We start from the raw sequence: 20,339 nt of genomic DNA, 5'->3' as shown, positions 1-20,339 counted from the left end.
AGAAAAAGTAAGATCTTTACATGCTTTCATCATATGTTGACAACTGAGCCTAAAGCTCGCTCAGCAGACTGAAGTTACTTGGATTGATTAAATTACATCATTATTACGGAAGACATACCATCATTATTAAATTTTGATATAGTAGCTGCTCAAGATGGTCTCAATAATTTAAAATACATCATATACCATTAGGTACTGGACTCCACAATAGTTATATCTCATAAAATTGATCTTTTTATAACAATTATTAAACATTATTTCTCTAATAAATGTTGTAAATGTTGCCATCACTTATTCATAAATGTTTTGTAGTTCATCGTGAGCTGTAATAAATGACATATTTTGGCGGATTCTGATATTTCAGACTCATTCTCTTCCCATCCTCTTGTTTGGAATCGACTGTGTTGCTCGTTCATGGCACACCATCTTCATTTTCATCAGTCATGCAGCTTATTCCACAGGTTTACTGTTGTACGATCATTTATCAGCTGAACTGTCTTTAAAAAGCAAAAGAGGATTAGTTTGAGAAAACGTGAGTTGTGATTGGTTTAGAGGACACAGAATCCCCGCCTCCTCGGCGACATGTAAACAAACATACACTGGGCATGCGTCACTGGAATAATGGTGGACTGTCTTTTATACCCGGACTGATGTCTGTATTTCTACTCTACTGCCTGTGATACAGGAAACAAATCAGCTGGTCTGCACTGCACCACGTGTAAGTTAATGTTATTCACTTTAGAATTAGTTCGTTTGCATTTAAGTTTGAGTAACTACAAGTTTGTGTTCAAGAAACTGACGGTCAGCAACAAGCCTTGTTTGCTAGCTGAGAGTGGGGGCATCTGTCAGATCTCTCAGTCCGCTACACACATAGCGGTTGCTCATGTACACTTCATTGTTCTCTGCTTTGACGGTGAGTCTGACGTTGTCTACATATGATAATTTCTTGTGATTTAGTTCTGAATATTGTCTGTGTTTTGGTTTTTGTTGGCCCCACTTTAAATTCACGAGACTCAAAATAAGCTGTCTCGCAATTAGCATGTTAGCTAGCGGAATAGCTAAATATTTTTCGAGGAGCACCGCTGTCAGTGGGCCACAGTTTGTAACAGGCGTGGTATTCACCCTATTACAGACCAGAAGCACCAGACTCAGCCGAAGTGTATCCGCTCACTGACATCAATGGGTGGACCCGTTTGCAGTTCAGAGTTATGAGTAGTTCAGTAGCCAAGGAAGAACTTGCAAATGCAAAGTCTCTGGCGTGATGCACACTACTGGTGTCTGGTATTTATTCGGTTTGGCAAAATTGTATCACTGACAAATTAGCAAATTAGCATTGCGGAAACCAAGCTACAAGTTTCTTTTGACTTTTTTTTTTGTCTTCACAAAGTTTTCACAAATCTCAAAGTGAGTTATGACTAGACTTTCTGTTAATTATGGTACTACGGTAGCTATTGATCGTGTCCTAGTCTCACATGGTCAGAGTGGAAAAAAAAATCAAAGAAACTGTATTTTTTCTGTTTTTAAGTTTATGTGTTGTAAATGTGAATGCCTTGATATAATCAAAGTTTACTGAACTAGTTAGGCTCCACAGTTTTTTGGTTTTTTTAGCAGACCTCTAATATGGTTTGGATGGATAAAAAAAATATTTAATTGTCAGTTTTGAACAAATTAAATTAAGTTTTACCAATTTGACATTAGACTTTAACCAGTTCATATATATATATATATATATATATATATATATATATATATATATATATATATATATATATAATGTGTGTGTGTGTGTGTGTGTGTGTGTGTGTGTGTGTGTGTGTGTGTGAAGTATACTGTGTGTGTAAACCTAGTAGAGTTGACAGGTCGAAAACATTTTGAAAAGCTCATTAATGATCATTAATAACATTTTTATTGTTGTTGTCTCATCATTGATGAGTAAAGAAGAGACTTGAGCAAAACTGCACCGATATATTTATAAAATGACCAATGACCAACATCTGATGATACTGATGACATGCCAGTTATTTCAGGCCTCCCTATTACCGACTGTTAGTCTCTCATTCAGTCAAACACTAGCTGTTGGCAACTTCATTTTAAAATGTACACAGTTGCTGTGGGTCGAGCTTAGTTGTGACATATGTGTACATCTTATCACAATGAAATCGGTTCTAGCAATGGAGGACACATTGGAGCCCATATATTTTATACCTAATTTTAAACATGTTTAGATTTCTAAGTGTTTGCCTCAGTCTTATTGTCAAACTCAATTCATTTCAAATCATACTACAATATTGAGTTTTCACATTAAAAGATTTGTCCAACTTGTATCAACAGAGGTCTGCTATCATACAATGCCACTTTAAAGCGAACATCTGAAGTAGGCAGAGTCCTTGAAAGATGCTCTGTAAGGGTCCAGTCATGACGCATTAAAAAAACGTTGTGCGTGGGACAGACCCATAACTTCAACTGCCACTACAAGTCACTGATAGACAGTAGAGGAATCAGCAGCCATTTTCATATTCTGACACCAATTATTTTTCATGTAATAATACCAAACATATTTTAGTCCTCAAATGTGATTGCTTTATGCTTTTAATAGTACATCTATTAATTCAAAGAGAAAATAACCTGTTGATCTTACCTATCGTAGTTGACAGCTCCAAGATGACCACTGACACACCCGCCCAGAGTGTGGGCACCAGGATAATGACGTTCAACCCCTCCAAAGAGGAGTTCAAAGACTTCAGCCGATACATTGCCTATATGGAGTCACAAGGTGCACACAAAGCTGGAATGGCGAAAGTAAGTTATGTTTCAGTGATATTTTGTGATAATTGGTGGTTTCTCCTTGTTAATGTAACCCTTACACAGGACCTGACAAATTGAACTGCTTATGTGTTTCCTTACAGGTGATTCCACCTAAAAGCTGGAAGCCCAGAAAGACATATGATGATATCGATGAGCTGATGATTCCTGCTCCAATTCAGCAGGTTGTCACGGGCCAGTCAGGCCTTTTCACACAGTACAACATTCAGAAGAAACCAATGACTGTCCACGAGTTCCGCAAGACCTCCAATATGGACAAGTATGTTTCAACTGTAAACATGGTGTGTGTGTGTGTGTGTGTGTGTGTGTGTGTGTGTGTGTGTGTGTGTGTGTGTGTACGCACCAAAAGAAGCTCTGTCTCAGGACTAGAAATATTTTCTCTGAATATTTCAAAACGTTTTCTTACTGCAGGTTCTGTAATCCCCGATATGTTGATTTTGATGAGTTGGAGAGGAAGTTCTGGAAGAACCTGACTTTCAACCCTCCACTCTATGGAGCTGATGTCAGTGGAACACTCTATGATCCAGTGAGTGGTACTAATAGATTGGACAGCTGAAGCCTACATCTCTTCATTATGTTAAGTCAAACCTTTCAATTGCATTCCTGATGTAGCATTTTTACTTCAGTGTAATTACAACTACAAACTTCTGTCTATTTCCGTCTGTGCAGGATGTGACTGAATGGAACATCGGCCATCTAAACACCATTCTTGACACAGTGGAGAGCGAAAGTGGTATCAAAATCAAAGGAGTCAACACACCATACCTGTACTTTGGGATGTGGAAGAGTGCCTTTGCATGGCACACTGAGGACATGGATCTGTACAGCATCAACTTCTTGCACTTTGGAGAGCCCAAATCCTGGTATAGTCACTAAAGCCCAATCCCCACAGGCCAAAAAAATGAGCAAACACCCATTCACGACCAGATTTTTTTTTTGAGAAGATGTCCCAGGTCAGACAACCCTGTAAAAATGAAGGTATATATCAGCACACCACTGCTCAGCAGTAGTGGTAACACAAAGCTCAGGACAGTGCAGTCATGTGCTATTGGATTTCAGCACTTCCAGTATTGCAAGAAACCAGCAATAATGCAGCTTTGTGCCATGGGAAAGGGGTTTAATATCTAAAGGCTTAGTATTGAAGTACCCGTCTCATTCATTCAGGTGTGGAGTTGAATGCCAGATGGAGACTCTTTGACATTTCTATGGAACAGTGACTCATTTTCTCTGCTGTCATTACCATACTTGTCCTGACAGTTGATGAGCGTTTCTTATACTCTACAGGTATGCTGTTCCACCAGAGCATGGGAAGAGACTCGAGCGGCTAGCCAAGGGTATGTACTGGGTTCTTGGAGATCTCCACTGAGGGATTTACAATAAACATAAAATGCTGTTATATTTTTCCTAAACTTTTATGTTACTCTCGTTCATCAAGTCACTGTCATCTGTAACAAGGAAGTCGATAGCATGGTCACAGACGTTACCATATCCCATTTAGTTAAATGTCTAAAGTATAAATCTGTTGTGATGTCTGTCTGTATGTCCCAGGTTTCTTTCCTGGGAATGCTCAGAGCTGTGAGGCCTTCCTGCGCCATAAGATGACCTTGATTTCACCTTCAATCCTTAAGAAATACGGCATACCATTTGAGAAGGTGACCTTTCATCGTCTGAAGGTTGACATCCTGACATTGTGGAGACATTTGAAACAGGCCATAAGAAGGACAAACTTAAAAGCACGCAGGACAATGATCTACAGGAGCAAATAATGATTTTTTTTTTTAACCTTCAGTTAGGTTCCCTTTTTGAAAACAAATTCTCATACAACTGTTCCAGTTGACTCTACTGAGTGTATTTTTCATTTGGTTTCAGCTGCTGTCAATGAAATTCGGCATTCCTTGCATACATTAGAGGAAATGATTTTGAATGGACTATTTGCAGAAATGGAATATGATTTTCATAAATATCCTTTCATTCACAGTTAGTAACCTGAAACTACCACGAGAATCCATGGGCCTCATTCATGAAATGTTGTAACATTGGACTTTGAAGCCCTCAATTTAGTCTTACAGACAAGAAGCACACAATGGTACAGTTTATGTGTGAGAACATTTTGTGAATAAGAATCAGAATGAGAATGAGTTTTATTGGCCAAGTATGTTCACAACATACAAGGAATTTGACTCCGGCAGTTGGTGTCATTCATGGAATGAGCAGAAGAAACATAAACATAACATAAACATAAATCATAGAAAATATATACACCTGTGCAAAGAAGATAATATGTACAAAATATGATCAGTGCAAAAACACAAGGTACACAAGGGTGCAAGGTACACAATGTAGTGCAGACTTGAGTGAGTGTCCAGTTAAACATGAGTGGGTGACCACTCAACAGTGCAGCAGGTTAACAGATCAGCTGTTTAAGAGAGATGTGGCAGTGGGAAAGAAACTGTTTTTCAGTCTTGTTATTATATTCTATTTATAATTCTATTATAATGAATCATCATTGTCTTAAGAAGTGATACTATACGGGAGCAAATAAATGGATAAATCAAGACAGGCGACAGCAGAAAAGGCTGATAATGAATTTGGATTTATTTGAGACTGTACCATAATCCCAGTGTAAAATTCAAAATCAAAAACTGAGAATTAAATGTAATGTGTTGCTTTATTCTTCAGGTTACTCAGGAGGCTGGGCAGTTCATTGTCACATTTCCATTTGGCTATCATGCTGGTTTCAACCACGGATTCAACTGTGCTGAGTCAACCAACTTTGCTACCCAGCGATGGATTGACTATGGCAAACAAGCCACATTGGTGAGAAAACTAATGTGAGATTATTATCAAATGTTGGGTTCTGGAGGCATCTTGGGCGGTACGGCGGTGCAGTGGTCAGCACTGTTGCAACGCAGCAAGAAGGTTCCGGGTTCAAGCCCCGGCATGAACACAGGGTATGTCTGTGTGGAGTCTCCATGTTCTCCCTGTTCCTGTGTGGGTTCTCTCTGGTACTCCAGCTTCCTCCCACAGTCCAAAGACATCAAGAGGGGACGAGGCTGATTGATACTCTAAATTGACTGTAGGTGTGACTGTGAGTGTGAATGGTTGTCTGTCTCTATGTGTTGGTCCTGTGATGGACTGGTGACCTGTCCAGGGTGTACCCTGTTTCTCGCCCGAAGGCTGCTGGGATAGGCTCAAGCCCCCCCCCCCCCCCCCCAACCCTTAACAAGATAAGTGGTAGAAAATAGATGGATGGATTGATACACTAAATTGACCTTAGGTGTGGCTGTGGGAGCGAATGGTTGTTTGTCTGTATGTGTTGAGCCTGTGATGGACTGGTGACCCGTCCAGGGTGAACCCCGCCTTGTTTGCCCTTAACAGGATAAGCGAAAGAAAATGGATGGTTGGATGATGCATGGGGTATGAATGAAGAGGTCACATTAAACACACCCACAGTTATCAATATGAAGGTCTTATTTAACAGTTTTGTTCACATAGACAGGGCCTTTAGTTGTTTTTTTTTTGCTGAACCACCAAGGATGGTGGCAGTCAGTCATAGTCAGGGTTGTTGAGAGAAAGTGATGACATCATATTAAATGCTGTGGAAAAGTGTAATATGGAAGATTTTGAAGTGTTTGAATTGAATAGCCAACAATTATTTTTTTAAAACATTTTTATACTGCAGCAGCAAACCTGCTGAAACACCAAAATGCTGAATGTCAAAACAGTATAGTATCTTAAATTCAGTTGTGGACATTTCATGCATGAAATGCTGGTTTATCCACAGCCACTCTGTAGAACCAGGTACTTGAAGTTCATGAGACACACACTTTTGGAATCACTGCTCTTAAGGAAAAGTCAGAAGCTGCTAAAATTTTTAGAGCTTTCTCTTGGAACTAGAATGTACATAGGACAATTTGTCAGTAGTTGCCACTTTCTCTGTCTGTACCAAAATTTCATTTCTACTCCTTTGCCCTGCAGCCAACAAGACTCTCTCTCTTAACCTCTCTTCTCCTGTCAGTGTTCCTGCCGTCAGGACATGGTGAAGATCTCCATGGATGTGTTTGTCCGCAAGTTTCAGCCTGACCGTTACAAGCTATGGAAGGCAGGCAAAGACAACATTCCCATTGACCACTCCAAGCCCACACCAGAGGCTGCTGAGTTTCTTACAAAAGAGCACACCGAGCCTTCAAAAGTGTGTGCCACTGAAGCAGGATGTCAAGAGCCCACCAGCCCTGCAAAGGAAGATGGAAGGTATAGATTTGCACTTGCTACACTGATTTCAGAAAACACACCTCCTTTTACTTTACTGGTTGCTCTACTGGGGTGGCATGGTGGTGCAGTGATTAGCATTGTTGCCCTCACAACAAGAAGGTTCTGGGTCCAAGCTCCAGCTTGAGCACAGGGTCAAGACATGCAAGAGGGGACTAGGCTGATTGATACTCTAAATTGACTGTAGGTGTGGCTGTGAGTGTGAATTGTTGTCTGTCTCTATGTGTTGGCCCTGCAATGGACTGGCAACTCATCCAGGGAGAACCCCGCCTCTCACCCGAAGGCAGCTTGGATAGGCTCCAGCCCCCTGCATCCCTTAACAGGATAAGCATTAGAAAATGGATGGATGGTTGCCATGCTCAGAATGGAAATTTTTGTAATACATCTGTCAGCCATTTATGAAAAACGCTTATTGAAAGTTCATGAAATGAAGATGACTGGCAGTCCTTGACAAAAAAAATTCTAAAAAGAAGAAATCACATTGGTACTTTTGCCATTGACAAATGCAAGATAATGCATTCAAACATATATTATATATATATTACATAAAATTTAATGTCTATATTTACGTGTTTCTACAACTATAGTTTTTAAGTGTCTTCACTAATGTCTCCCATGTCAGCCCAAAGCCTCAGACAGGGACAAAACGCCCGCTTGAACCTGTTGAAGCCTCCGAAGACGTCAAACCTGACCTGATCAAAAAAGAGACAGAGGAGGTGGAGCCAAAGAAGGCCAAGCTTACCCTAATGGAGTCTCCCATTACGGTCCCCATCAAGTCTGATAAAGGTACTACACAGTTCATATAGGAACAATAATGGTGTGGCTCCACGAAAATCAGCAGTGTCCTCAGCTGTAAAATCAGTTTAAACTTAGAGGAGGATTGTTTACAGCAGAAACAGGTGACAAATTAATGATCAATCTGCAAAGCGTTGAGTCCTGCGTGTAAAGATGGAAAACTGTTGCTTGCTGAGTTGTGCTGGCCTGCACAGTTGGCCACGGTTGCTTTCGACTTGGCTCAATGTGAGGACCCCCCACTTCTATGAAAAATAATGCATACTAAATGTCAATTTATACAAAGAGTTTGGTCAATTGCAATACTAAGGCTCAAAATATCCCATCAATATGGTTTATGTATACCTAGATAACTGACATTACTTTAATCTTTCCTTTTATAAAAACTGAAATTATATGTATTCTGCTACCGCTCACATTTGTGTCACAACATGATGGGATTCAGAGTAGTTTACTCTTAAAGTAACACAGATGTGGAACCCTATTCTGTTTTATAAATGTCCATGTGGGTGTCTCCAAATTTATTTATGTTCATGTATGTACAAGAGGACTTTGTGAATTGGAATCTAAATAATTGATAATGATCATGATAATGATTAATAAACACATTACCAGACAGTCACAGCAGTAGCCTTGAAACAGCGAAGCCAGGAGTTCACAGAGTGGAAAGACACTTCTGCAGGAAATCCTATCGAGTGCTGGACTGTAGATCTGCAGCCAGAGATGTGGTGTTGTGTGGTGTGGGTCAGTAAAATAGAGAAATGATGATAGAACTACTGAAAATGTCGATGAAGCTGTTTGACTAATCGATCAGTAGGTATTTGTTATGATTCTACAGCACACTCCTAAGATAATAGGTAGATATAAACATACATAACCATATGGTGCAGAAATATTTGTATGCCACCAAAAACATGTTTGCTTTAGGTCACCTGGGTTTTCTTGTTATGCAGTTGGATTATGTTATATGTCCATTTATTTTTGAGGTGATATCTTTCTGTCATGATAGAGAATCTTATGATGTGCAATAGCAGTAGCCATGATCATAGTTTACAACTACATCATTATTTTTTCAGACATATCAGCGAAAGTAAAGTCAGAAGCTAAGAAGGAGAAAGAGGTCAAGCCGCAGCCAAAGCTTCAGTCGAAAGCCAATACTAAGAGGACGTCAACCAGACGAAGCCCATCAAAAAAAGAGAAGAATGGTGTATCGGCAGCAGACTCCTCCCCTCCTGAGCCTGTTGAGAGTCAGGTGGTGGCTCTGTGCTCCGTGCAGGCAGGCAGTGGTGAGGAGCTGGAGCTGGGCAGCAGCTGCAGCCCGGCACGCAAACTGTTTCAGAGGACGCTCAGCCCTGCTGATGTCCTCCACGTCCACAGTTACGCCAAAGGAGACTATGGAGAGTGTGAGTCCTCACCCAAAGAGGAGAAGAAGAGCGATAGCAGTGACCTTGAGACAGAGAAGGACAGCGGAAATGTTAACAAAACAGTGAGTGGTTTAAAATATTAAACACACACATCTGTTTCACATATTCCAGTAAACTATGGCAGATGTTTGCATAATATTTTTAGGTTGTTCCCTACTTTTCTGTACCAAGATACACATAAGTGAAGCCACTCCTGCAAACAGCTCACTGCCTATATATTTTATTTAGTTTAATGGTGTTTTCAGGGATGCACGGGCATTCATTAGTCATTTAGTGGCTCAGAGTAATGCCCCTGGCTCCAATTTTTTGGGTTTGACTGAAGATATTAATTAACTTCTTCATCCTAGGAAATCACTTCTATCTTTACTGACATTTAGAAGGAGATCCTCAGGAATCAAGAAGTTGGAAGTCAGGCATGTGCACAATCAATGATAGGAGCGATAAGCTTATTAAAACCCTGTATTGATAAAACCTACCAGTGGGTTGCAGATGAGTGAATGCTCTCTACCTCTTAGTAACTTGGAAACTGCAGTGTTCTCTGCTGCAACTGCAGTTCTTAATCTAATTTGATTTTATACACAGCTCCCCAGATATGTTCAGCTCTGCAAGTTCGGTCACAGCTCACTGAAATGGCTGTTCTACACAGTGTGTATAACCTTTCTCTGAACCCTGAAAACTGAATTTAAACAAAGTCTTAAAGTAATGTAGACCATTTAATTTGTCTTTAAAGTATTCAAACACCAGTGTGGTACATTCTGAACTTGTGTCCTGTCTGGGATCTGATGGTAACAGTAGGAGTTTCTGTCCAGCAGGGGACAGATGGGGTGTCTGGAGATAGTGGGGAGCAAGCAGGTGATCTGGGACAGCTGCCTGGACACCATCCGCTCATAAAGGATGGCATGAGTGATGAAGGTCAGTCTTTCAGTGCTGCAGTAGGATACAGAAATATTAAGTTTTGATTCAGGCTTTATATTAACTTCGTTGTGTTTGTGTCACAGAGGCCCCAGAAGCCCTGGAGACTCCAGAGGAGGCATCTCCGTTAGAGGAGGGTGGTCTGGAAGGGGAAAGTTGGGCCAAACCTCTGGCTCACCTGTGGCAGAGCAGACCTCCCAACATGAAGAAAGAGAAGGAGTACAACCAGCGCATGGGCTCTAAACCTCCATACTGCTCCATTTGCCTGCTGTTCCATACATACCAGCAGGTAAACTCCCACATCTGTCATCTCTGAAGCTGGACCTACACAGAGAACACACAATACAGACACTTGTCATGGAAAAAAGTACTTTTATTTGGTAAATTATGTTCTTAAATTAATTAATTTCTTTTTTGCTTACACATGTTAAACGCAACAGGAAAACTCCACGCTTCTGAGGTTCAAACTTTTTAAACTTAAAGTGTATGTTCCATACTGGACCATGATTGTAAGCAAATTAATTGTGATGTCACAATCCTGCCCTGGGTCAGGTTTGCAGTGATTAGTTCCAAGCTAATTGAAGTTAAAGTAGTCTGTTATTGGCAGACTAAGTAGGTCAGAAATTGGCAAGCTAATGTCAACTACTACACGAAGCTAATGCTAATAAGCAAGCACATGTTATCTATAGGGTGGCTGCTTGGTAACAGACGGGCTGCTGGTTTCATCTTGGCTTCTCACAGAGACTTAGTTAAAGTGCCTTTGCGTAACATAATGGACCACACATCACTCCTGATGAGAACGTTCATACCTTTAGTTACAGCCTCCACCATCATCGTGTGTGCGAGAATGAGGCAATATGGTAAAATGCTTTGGGTGCCATCCATCTACCATATATTAATATGTATGGTCTAAATGATATGAACTCTGTGAATAACTTTTATGTTAGTGTGTGTGCGCGCGTGTGTTTGTGTGTATTATATTTACGTTTTGCGCAATTTTAGGGGTAATGGAAACGCAGCTAGAGACAACATATTGACACATGTGCAGTTAATGAAGTAGTGGTGCCCCTTTGCTTCTTATCATTTGTTTGTTATTCTTAGTATCTATTTTACATTAGTGTTAGGGCTGACAGCGTGGATGAGTGAGGGGAAAAAAATGACAATCCATAATGTTTGGAGACTGACATGTTGATACCGAAGATCTTGCTGACCTGTTCAGAATGATTTGCAGAACACTCAACACTTGTCATAGCAATGTATTGTATTCATTGAGAACATGCTGAACCTAAAGGGATAGTTCTAGGCTTCATATGTTTGTCTGTGTTCTCAGACTGAATGTGCAAACAATGCAGAGAGTCCTGTCATATTGGCCAGTGGGCGGATGCGGACAAAGCCTCTGATCCCAGAGATGAGCTTCACCACCACCACAGAGGAAGACTCAGAGTGTGAGGAGCAGCCAGTCACGCCTTATCTGGGGGAAGATGGGACCAGCCTCCTCATTAGCTGCTCTCAGTGCAGTGTCCGGGTCCACACTAGTTAGTAGACACACACACACACACACACACAAACACAAATGTGTGCACGCGAACACACACGCACACACAGGCAGCAAGTTTTGCTTGAAATTATAGCTTAGGTTGCAAATGAAGCATGCGATGCAATTTGTGTGTGTGAAAGTCTTTCAAAATCAGATCTCATACAGTTTGGATGTTCTTTGAGTTCTGCGGTGTCATATGGGTGCTGGATGCTAAGTTAACAGCTGCTGACCTAAGTTAACAAGATTGTAATAAGATTTAAGGCTTAAAAAAAACATAATCAAAACTAAACTGAGAGCCTAAGAGGTGCCATACTTACAGCAGAGAGTGAAGGTGCCATCTTGGAATGACTGATCTTATAAAGACTAAAGCCTGGTTTTTGCTTCTGCGTCGCGGCGACGGCATAGACCCTACGCTGTCATTGAGCATTCGAAGTTCTGCGTCGAGGGAACGCGTTGCTCTGCAATTCACCGCCAAGCCGCTGTGTCTTTGTATGGTTTTGGGGGGGCTCTTGTCAGATTCCAGGACAAAACTATTTACAACAGAAAGTCCAGTGCTTTTCTTTGAACGACTGTTAGCTTTCATGAATCAAACTGTGAAGTTTGAACATGACAAACATGACTTCTTGTGGCCATTTTCTTCCGGAGACGCACATATTTGTCGCGGAGGTTCTTCCACCTCTTCATGCATTCGGCGACCTTCTCTGAGCGGACCAATCACAGTCCTTGACGTTTACGTCACGACGCGACGCGTAGTCAGGATTTTTTGGAGCTGCGTGCCAGGCTACGGCGTAGGGTCCGCGTAGGGGTCTGCGTCGACGGCGTAGGTACGGCATCAACGCGATGCAGAAGCATAAACCAGGCTTAAGCAGGTGATACCAATTTATCGGTAAGGTCTGAGAAAATGTGCTCAGAGGGAACCTGAGGCAAGCCAACACCAAAACTGACCTCATACCTACAGCTGTTTCTTTGACAGAAAACCAATGACATACGACACACTGAGTGATGGTGATGAAGGGGCAATCAGATATTTTGGTGTGTACTGATATCTGCGTACATGTGCTTATTACTAAGCATTATCGTAAAATGTGTGTCCATCTTCAAAGACAAGGACCATTTAATCTGTTTTGATTACTTCCATTTATGTTACTTTTCCCATGTGAACACACTGTGGGTGAATGTGGGACATACTGTGTCTGGGTATATATTGCAGGCTGTTACGGTGTAGATCCAACCAGTGTGAGCAAGGAGTGGAAGTGTGCACGCTGCAAGGCCAATGCCATGACTGAGGTCAGTGAACATTCCACCAGGCTTTTTCTTAACATGGCATGTTGTTTTTTTGGAGTTTTGTTTTTGTTTTTTTTGGTTTTTTTGAGTAGATAAGTACCACTTTATTTCTGGTGTTAACTAATGTTCAATTTATCATATTTTTTCTACATCTCTCTTTGTTTGCATAAAAAATATCCCTAGATGAAAAAAATGTTGCCAATTCTATGACCAGCAAAGTTTCAATTGTAATGTCATGTTATTTTTTTTGTCTGTTTTTTCAGTTCTAGGGCTTGTTAGTAGTGTATGTAACGTTTAAATGTTTTCTCTGAGAACACCACTTAAAATGTGGTAAATGGGAATTATGGGTGTGCAAATGTGCTGCAGCAGCATCATTGCAATTAAGATCTTAGTTTACCAAGTCCAGTTATCAAAATTGACTTGCTCTTGGCTTTAATTATAATTTACGAGAAATGATTTCAGTCCTGGACCTTTTCTTAGGCTAACAATGTATGTCAGAGACTGAGAATCTGCCAGGATTTTTACTGACATCATCAAGTTAATGATACAACTTCTGATGGTGCAACTGACGGCACCTCTAGAGATTAAACAGAACATTGTCGTCGTTGTTGACTGAACCGTTATATTTTGTCACAGCCATAATTCACACGGGGATAGCCATCATTATCTATCCATCCATCCATCCATCCATCCATTTTCTTCCACTTATTCCTATTAAGGGTAGGGGGGGGCTGGAGCCTATCCCAGCGGCTACGGGCGAGAGGCGGGGTTCACCCTGGACAGGTCACCAGTCCATCACAGGGCCAACACATAGAGACAGACAACCATTCACACTCACAGTCACACCTACAGTCAATTTAGAGTATCAATCAGCCTCGTCCCCTCTTGATGTCTTTGGACTGTGGGAGGAAGCTGGAGTACCAGAGAGAACCCACACAGGAACAGGGAGAACATGGAGACTCCACACAGAAAGATCCTGTGCCCGAGCTGGGACTCAAACCAGGAACCTTCTTGCTGTGAGGTGACAGTGCTAACCACTGCATCACCGTGCCGCCTTAGCTTATGTTTTAGCAAACGCTATGAAAATGCTGTTGGCAGTCAGGCTTTTGCCAATGCTAATGCCACTACACTGTTTGCTGTTTTGTACAATGTTTAATTAGAAGTTGTAAGAGAATCCAAATGTTTGTGAAACTGTAACAGGCTCAAATTGGGGCAGCCACAGAGGGCCATCTACGTGAAATATTCTGGAATCACAGGGACCTTTTGTGACTATGTACCATTAAGCCATATTTAATGTTGAAATCTGTCACAAGTACAAAAAGATATGATGCATATGTTATTTCTTCTATATTTGATAAAACCACAGTTGCATTGCTTACTATTTCTAGTATTTTTCTCTGCCCTACTTCTAATTGCACAGTTATGTAGTTATACCCATGGGTTCTTGTGTTGGTTGGAGATCTTACACAGATTTTTGATCGACGACATGTTGTGTTGCAGAACTGTTGTCTCTGCTCGCTGAGAGGTGGAGCCCTGCAGAAAGCCAACAACAACAAGTAGGTTGCTTCTGTGGCAGTGGGTTGTACATTTCACCATTCTAGGACATGTTCCCTTTGACAATGGTATTTGAGTGTAAGACTGGGTATTGCATATTTATTCAATTCATGTATAATTTCAGAATCACATCAGAGCTGTCTTGTGTTTTGCAGGTGGGTACATGTTCTCTGTGCAGTGGCTGTGCTGGAGGCTCGCTTTGTCAACATCACTGAAAGAAGTCCTGTGGATTTGAGTGGGATCCCTTTGCAGAGATTTAAACTGGTGAGTACAAATAATTGTCAAACATATTACCACTGTTAACAAGACAGACCAGTATCAGTTGGAGCTCAGTGGTAAGTGGTGGCTGCTAATTACAGTTTCTACACCTCAAGCCTGTTTTCTTATTGGCCCAAAAATCGATGAACATCAGCCTGGCAAACGACCTAGCAAACAGACCGACCTGAATCACACAAATGACTTTTCTCTTCTGTCAACATGGCTAGATTGTGCATTTAAGTGGTGCAGTGTCAAAAGATTGGAGTGGCTGACATTACAGAATGAGAGAAGGAGATACGGTTCTCAAAGAGGGGTTTACACAGTTTAGTAGTTGCAAAATAGCCTGAATCCAGGTTGCCTGTTCTGATCCTTGACAGAAATGTTACTACTGTAAGAAGCGGATGAAGAAGGCGTCCGGCTGCTGCGTGCAGTGTTCTCATGGCCGCTGTCCCACTGCCTACCACCCCACATGCGCTCAGGCCGCCGGTGTCCTCATGCAGCCAGACGATTGGCCCTTTGTAGTACATGTCACCTGTTGTCGGCACAAAGGTCCCACTCAGATTGAGGTATGGTGCTCCTAAGGACTTGGTCACTTCTTTTAAGACTTAACATGAGCTCAAAATTCACTGGTAAAGTTTCTGCACAAGAATTAGACAAGGCTGTATTATCTCATTTAGGGCAGCCAAAAGTGGGCCCAGGGACCTAATTTGGCTGCCATAAGGTTTGTTTTGTCCCTGAGGGTGTAAAGAAGAAAGGCTTTAGGATGTCAATTCTACACGAGAGACCTAAAAAAAAAGAGAGAGCGAAGTCATACATAGGCAAAAGTCATTTTAACAATATGATGGCCCTCATTTATCAAAGGAATGAGGCAATGGGCATATGATCAATCGCCACATAAATCTCTATTTATAAGTGTGTTCAAATGTCACGTCACGTCTGACATCGTATGTGCACATTTGTCTCTCAACTCTGAACTGGTGGTACAGCAGAGTGGACCTGGAGAAGTCAGAGGATAGTTTTGACACCATTCTCATGGTCATCGAACAACATTAAGCCACAGATTCTTTTTAAAAGTTCAATCATATGTCATGATCAGTGAAGTCCGATCAGTTTCGTGAAACACGAGCTGTTGTTAGATGATACTCAGATCCTCGCTAGTTTCTGTGCTCAACTGATAAAAGAGGGCTCGTATGCGTTTGTTTCTTGCCCACCTACCACCATTTAGTTTGAGTTTTGGCCCTAGTTTTTGCATTCCAATAAAGGTGTTGCAGTGCACTATTTTGTATTAAAATGGGACCAATTTCAGGGAATACTGAAGTGGTTAACATATTTTATATCTCCTCTGACAGCGCAATAAAGCCGCCATGCATGAACTGACAGTGGGACAGAAGGTGATATGTAAGCACAAGAACGGCCGTTACTACCAGTGTGACGTGGTGCAGCTGTCCAAAGAGATATTCTATGAAGTCAACTTTGACGATGGTTCCTTCAGCGACAATCTCTTCCCTGAAGACATCGTGGTAGGTTTTTATCTCAAATTTCATTAAATAAATGCAAACAAAGCTAGATAGCAAAAACTGAGAAATGTTCTGATTTAAGCCCCCCACCCTAATCCAAATCATTTCTGCTGGATTTCTCAAATTTTCCCCACGTAAGAAAAGTGTATACATTTCTTTTTTGGCTGGCATGATCAAGTTCTACACATCAGGATGATTTAAACATCACTTTCACTCAGTGGGTTTAAACAGTGACACTCTTGTCTGTTAGAGTCGGGACTGTGCTCAGCTCGGACCTCCGCCCCAGGGTGACGTGGTCCAAGTGCGATGGACAGATGGCTTGGTGTACGGGGCCAAATTTGTGGCAGCTCACATCATCCAAATGTACCTGGTAGGAGTTGTTTTGTTTTTGTGTCATATCAGCTTTTACTGAAAAGAACATGCAAACTTTTGGGTAATTGTGCTTATTGTCCATCACTTCTAGTGTTAGAGAAGTAGATGAAGACCTTTTTTCTCCTCTCTGTGTGCGCTACAGTGCCCAGAAACTCACTGGTCAGGGGACTGCTAATTCGCTTAGCTGCAAAGAACACTAGCAGTGGGACATGGAGTTGACACGTTCTTCAAGGGTAGACTAACAACAAAAATAAAGTTCAGTCAGAAAATATTGTAAAGCTAATGTCATTCAACTAATAGCTTTCAGACAGTATATTATCATTCCCTCTTTTTACATCTTTACCTCCATCATGAAGCCCATCGGATCGCCAGTGTTTATCTGTCTCTTATCAGGGTAACAGAAAGTTGTCGATAGATTTTGATTAAATGTCATCGAATTGTAGAGTTTAGTTTTAGGAACAAGCAATTTGATTTTTGAATTTATCTGGATCAGCAAGAGGAACTCCAAGGCACTCTCATTTAGCAAAAGTTAAAAAAAAACAAAACTTTATTGTCTCTGTCTTTCACTTTTTCTCAAGGACAGAGGGATGTGATCAATCCCACAAGCCTAGGCTTACGATGGCTTGATGTTGAAATGCGCTGGAGTTTTTCAAAGGTTTAAACGTGACCAAGCCACTACAGTAAAGGCTTTTTAAACTTTTGCGAAATGAGAGTGCCTTGGAGTTCCTCTTGCTGTTTCATCTGAAGTTTCCCATCCAAAGAGCACCTCAAACAAACAGTTTCTGAGTCCAGGAAGCATTCCTAGTTTGCCAGTCCCCAAAGAATTCCTTTTGTTTGTGAATAGAGTTTGAGTTTGAAGATAACTTTCTGTATGACTGTGCTTCAGTCATGATAACTACAGTTAGAAAAAGTATATCTGGGATCAAACCCTGGATATAGACGACTAGACTTAAAGGCAAGTGAGTGAGAAGCTGGGCTTACAAGAACGGGTCTGTCTCTCTGTCTCTCTCTCTGTCTCTCTCTCTCTCTCAACTGGCCTAATCAGGCTTAGCTACTTCATTTCCCCCCATCCAATAGGAAGTCCTTTTTTAGATTTGTAGCCAAATATCTGACTGTGTAATTTTTCTGCCTCTGCACTGTAGGTGGAATTTGAGGATGGGTCGCAGCTAACAGCCAAGAGAGATGACGTCTACACTCTAGACGAGGAACTCCCAAAGAGAGTCAAGTCCAGACTGGTAAGCGTGACCATCCCAACCCTCTGGGTTTGAGACTCGTGCTGTCCGATCATCACAGGGGTGATAAAATAACTTTTAAAATGAGTCAACTGTCTGCACATACCACCATTAACGCTTATGAGTTTGAGTGCTTCAGGTGAACGCCAGATAATAGGGGGCTTACCGTATGTTTCCCCTGTGTGGAAATATTCATGGCTTGTTAAAGTTATCAGTTTCTTAAATATCCAAATGTGACGTAGAACAGCCTGTTTCTATGGATGTGATCATGAAGGTTCATGATATCATTGATATTGCTCAATAATTATCCATCTGCATGTCACCTGTTAGATTGTAGTTTGTATTACTCTGGCAATAGAAACTGTAGCTGATGAAACAAAAATGAAGAAATACAACAATAGTCCGATTTTTGGGGGGGGGGGGGGTGGTGAAAATTGTCATTCGTGATGGTTCCAGGAGGTTGGTAAAAAAAAAAAAGTAAATGTGGAGCCAAACTAACCGTAATCGGCCATTTGGTGCTACGGTGAGTTGAATTTGTCTTCTTGTGTCTGTCTCTGCAGTCAAAGGCATCTGACATGAGATTTGATGGCATCTTTGAAGAGAAGGAGATCATCCAGGAGTCCAAGAGACAGAGAGTGATTAACTCCCGTTACCGGGGTGACTACATAGAGCCTGTGATTTACAGAGCCATCATGGAGTAGCAGCAATGGCTGCCTGTCTGCTCGCCCACATGCCACCAGCACTGACAGACTGGAACTGTGCTCACTGTACCTTAACCTAGCAGCTAGCCACTGACAGAGTGTAGCACCAGATGACTTCCTTCAGGATGCGCTTTTTACTGTTTTTCTTTTCTGTTCTCGTTCATCCGTCTTTGATACGTCAATCTGAGTTCTGTTCACTTATTTAGACAACATTCAAGGAAACTGCAGTATTTATCTTTTAGGTTTTCTATTGGACAGACAGCTCAGCGCAGCAGGCTAATTACAGTCTTCCCAGTTACAACAGGAAGCAACATTAACACGGCATTAATCCAGAAATGTAGTATTTGATAGTAAAAGATGACAAGGCAGGTGTAAGCGTTCATGACAGTTGACAATGGGGAAATGCTAAATATTTTTTGTGAACTCAAGTGTTTGTGTCATTTTCAAGGATAACGTCTGTCATTTTTCTCTCTCCTACCATTATTGCCTATGACACAGCCTGCCGTTTTCAGAGAACATTTTGATAATCATGCTGCCTCATGCCCTAAGTTCCCTCAAGTTATTATATTCATTTATCCATCTCTTTCCCCTCAACACTATTTAAAGGACTGCACCAACAATTTTTTTTAGGGGATGTGCTTATTGATCGTCATCCCCAGAGCCAGTCTAGTCATCAGATCACTGTGCCCAGCATTTCAGTCAAGAAGGTAGTTAAGTGTTCATTTCTGATTCAGAAATTACGATGTTCATAATCAATGTTAAATACAATCCCAGTTCTAGTATTGCAGTCAAAGATGGAGACAAACAAGCGTTTCATTGCTTTTAACAAATGTATGCCAACACTTCCCACACACTTACCATTCATTTAGCCAACCGTCAGCCTATGACTGAGGGTCTCAGGTGCCCAAAGAAGCATAAAAGGAAAGAAAGGGATCTGTATTCTAGTCTGGCTCTGGGGACGACAGACAGTAAGTGAACCTTCCCGAAAATTTGCCATCCTCCTTTGATTAAATGATTAATTAATGCCCATTGATTCTACTGGACTGCCGGGGGGGTGGGGGGGGGGGGGGTGAGCTGTTGCAAGCTCATACAGTAGAGCAGAGAGTTTTGGTACCAAGCGAGACACTGGGGAAAGTTCTGAAAGTTTACATTACTTCATATTTGATGAGGACTAAACGAAATTTATTCCTGACTTTTGGATGAATAGCTTTGAGAACAGTTTGAACGTCTAGAAAATCAATCAAGTGGCCTTTAACTTGAGATTATTCTGTTTTGTTATTTTAAACAGTTTGATCATGATGTGTATTGGGCAGACCCTGATATTTTGCAGTGTAAAATAGCATTTTGTTGCATTACAAATTCCATAATGGAGACTTTTTTTGTAAATGACCTCAGACATAACTTTAATATGAACAGTTTGTTACTTATTAGCCAACATATAAGCAAGTACCAATATGTCAGTGTACTGGAAATATCACATCTCTATGGAGGACTAGATCTGTGACATATGAATCAAATAAAATTACTTGATAGATAATTCATCGTAACTAAATTATCAAATGTACAGGTTTATTTGAGTAAAATTAAATAGATATCCGCAGAAGTAGAAACATTTACAAATTAAATATCACAAAATGTGACTGATATTACTGATACAAGATTAT

General features: G+C 41.1%; 1 protein-coding gene across 2 annotated transcripts; it reads left to right on the top strand.

The window, feature by feature from the left end:
* Positions 1 to 603: 603 nt before the first annotated feature.
* Positions 604 to 19,722, top strand: kdm4aa (lysine (K)-specific demethylase 4A, genome duplicate a). 2 transcript variants are annotated; one of them, XM_086224222.1, is made up of 22 exons: positions 604 to 718; positions 2,648 to 2,799; positions 2,907 to 3,082; positions 3,235 to 3,349; positions 3,493 to 3,686; positions 4,108 to 4,157; positions 4,372 to 4,475; positions 5,503 to 5,640; positions 6,842 to 7,074; positions 7,715 to 7,878; positions 8,961 to 9,370; positions 10,121 to 10,220; positions 10,307 to 10,509; positions 11,551 to 11,755; positions 12,968 to 13,044; positions 14,542 to 14,597; positions 14,751 to 14,859; positions 15,231 to 15,419; positions 16,203 to 16,373; positions 16,621 to 16,740; positions 17,885 to 17,977; positions 18,535 to 19,722. In XM_086224222.1, exons 2-22 carry the CDS (start codon positions 2,662 to 2,664, stop codon positions 18,673 to 18,675), a joined length of 3,186 nt encoding a protein of 1,061 aa, XP_086080348.1. In that variant the 5' UTR covers positions 604 to 718; positions 2,648 to 2,661; the 3' UTR covers positions 18,676 to 19,722. The 2 variants fall into 2 exon arrangements, with proteins under 2 accessions (XP_086080348.1, XP_086080347.1); XM_086224221.1 differs by having other exon boundaries at positions 10,118 to 10,220.
* The last annotated feature ends 617 nt before the right edge of the window (positions 19,723 to 20,339 follow it).

Source organism: Aulostomus chinensis, chromosome 14, assembly GCF_037954235.1.
Source record: "Aulostomus chinensis isolate RoL2024-O1b breed Wild chromosome 14, RoL_Achi_v1.0, whole genome shotgun sequence".
Taxonomy (NCBI): Eukaryota; Metazoa; Chordata; class Actinopteri; order Syngnathiformes; family Aulostomidae; genus Aulostomus; species Aulostomus chinensis.
Note: the sequence above shows the minus strand (reverse complement) of the source record. Positions and strands in the feature narration are given on the sequence as shown.

Coding starts and splice junctions, on each gene's coding strand:
- kdm4aa (XM_086224221.1), top strand. CDS start 2,662: ATGACCACTGACACACCCGCCCAGAGTGTGGGCACCAGGATAATGACG. Junction 2,800..2,906: donor ACAAAGCTGGAATGGCGAAA/GTAAGTTATGTT, acceptor GTTTCCTTACAG/GTGATTCCACCTAAAAGCTG. Junction 3,687..4,107: donor TTTGGAGAGCCCAAATCCTG/GTATAGTCACTA, acceptor TATACTCTACAG/GTATGCTGTTCCACCAGAGC.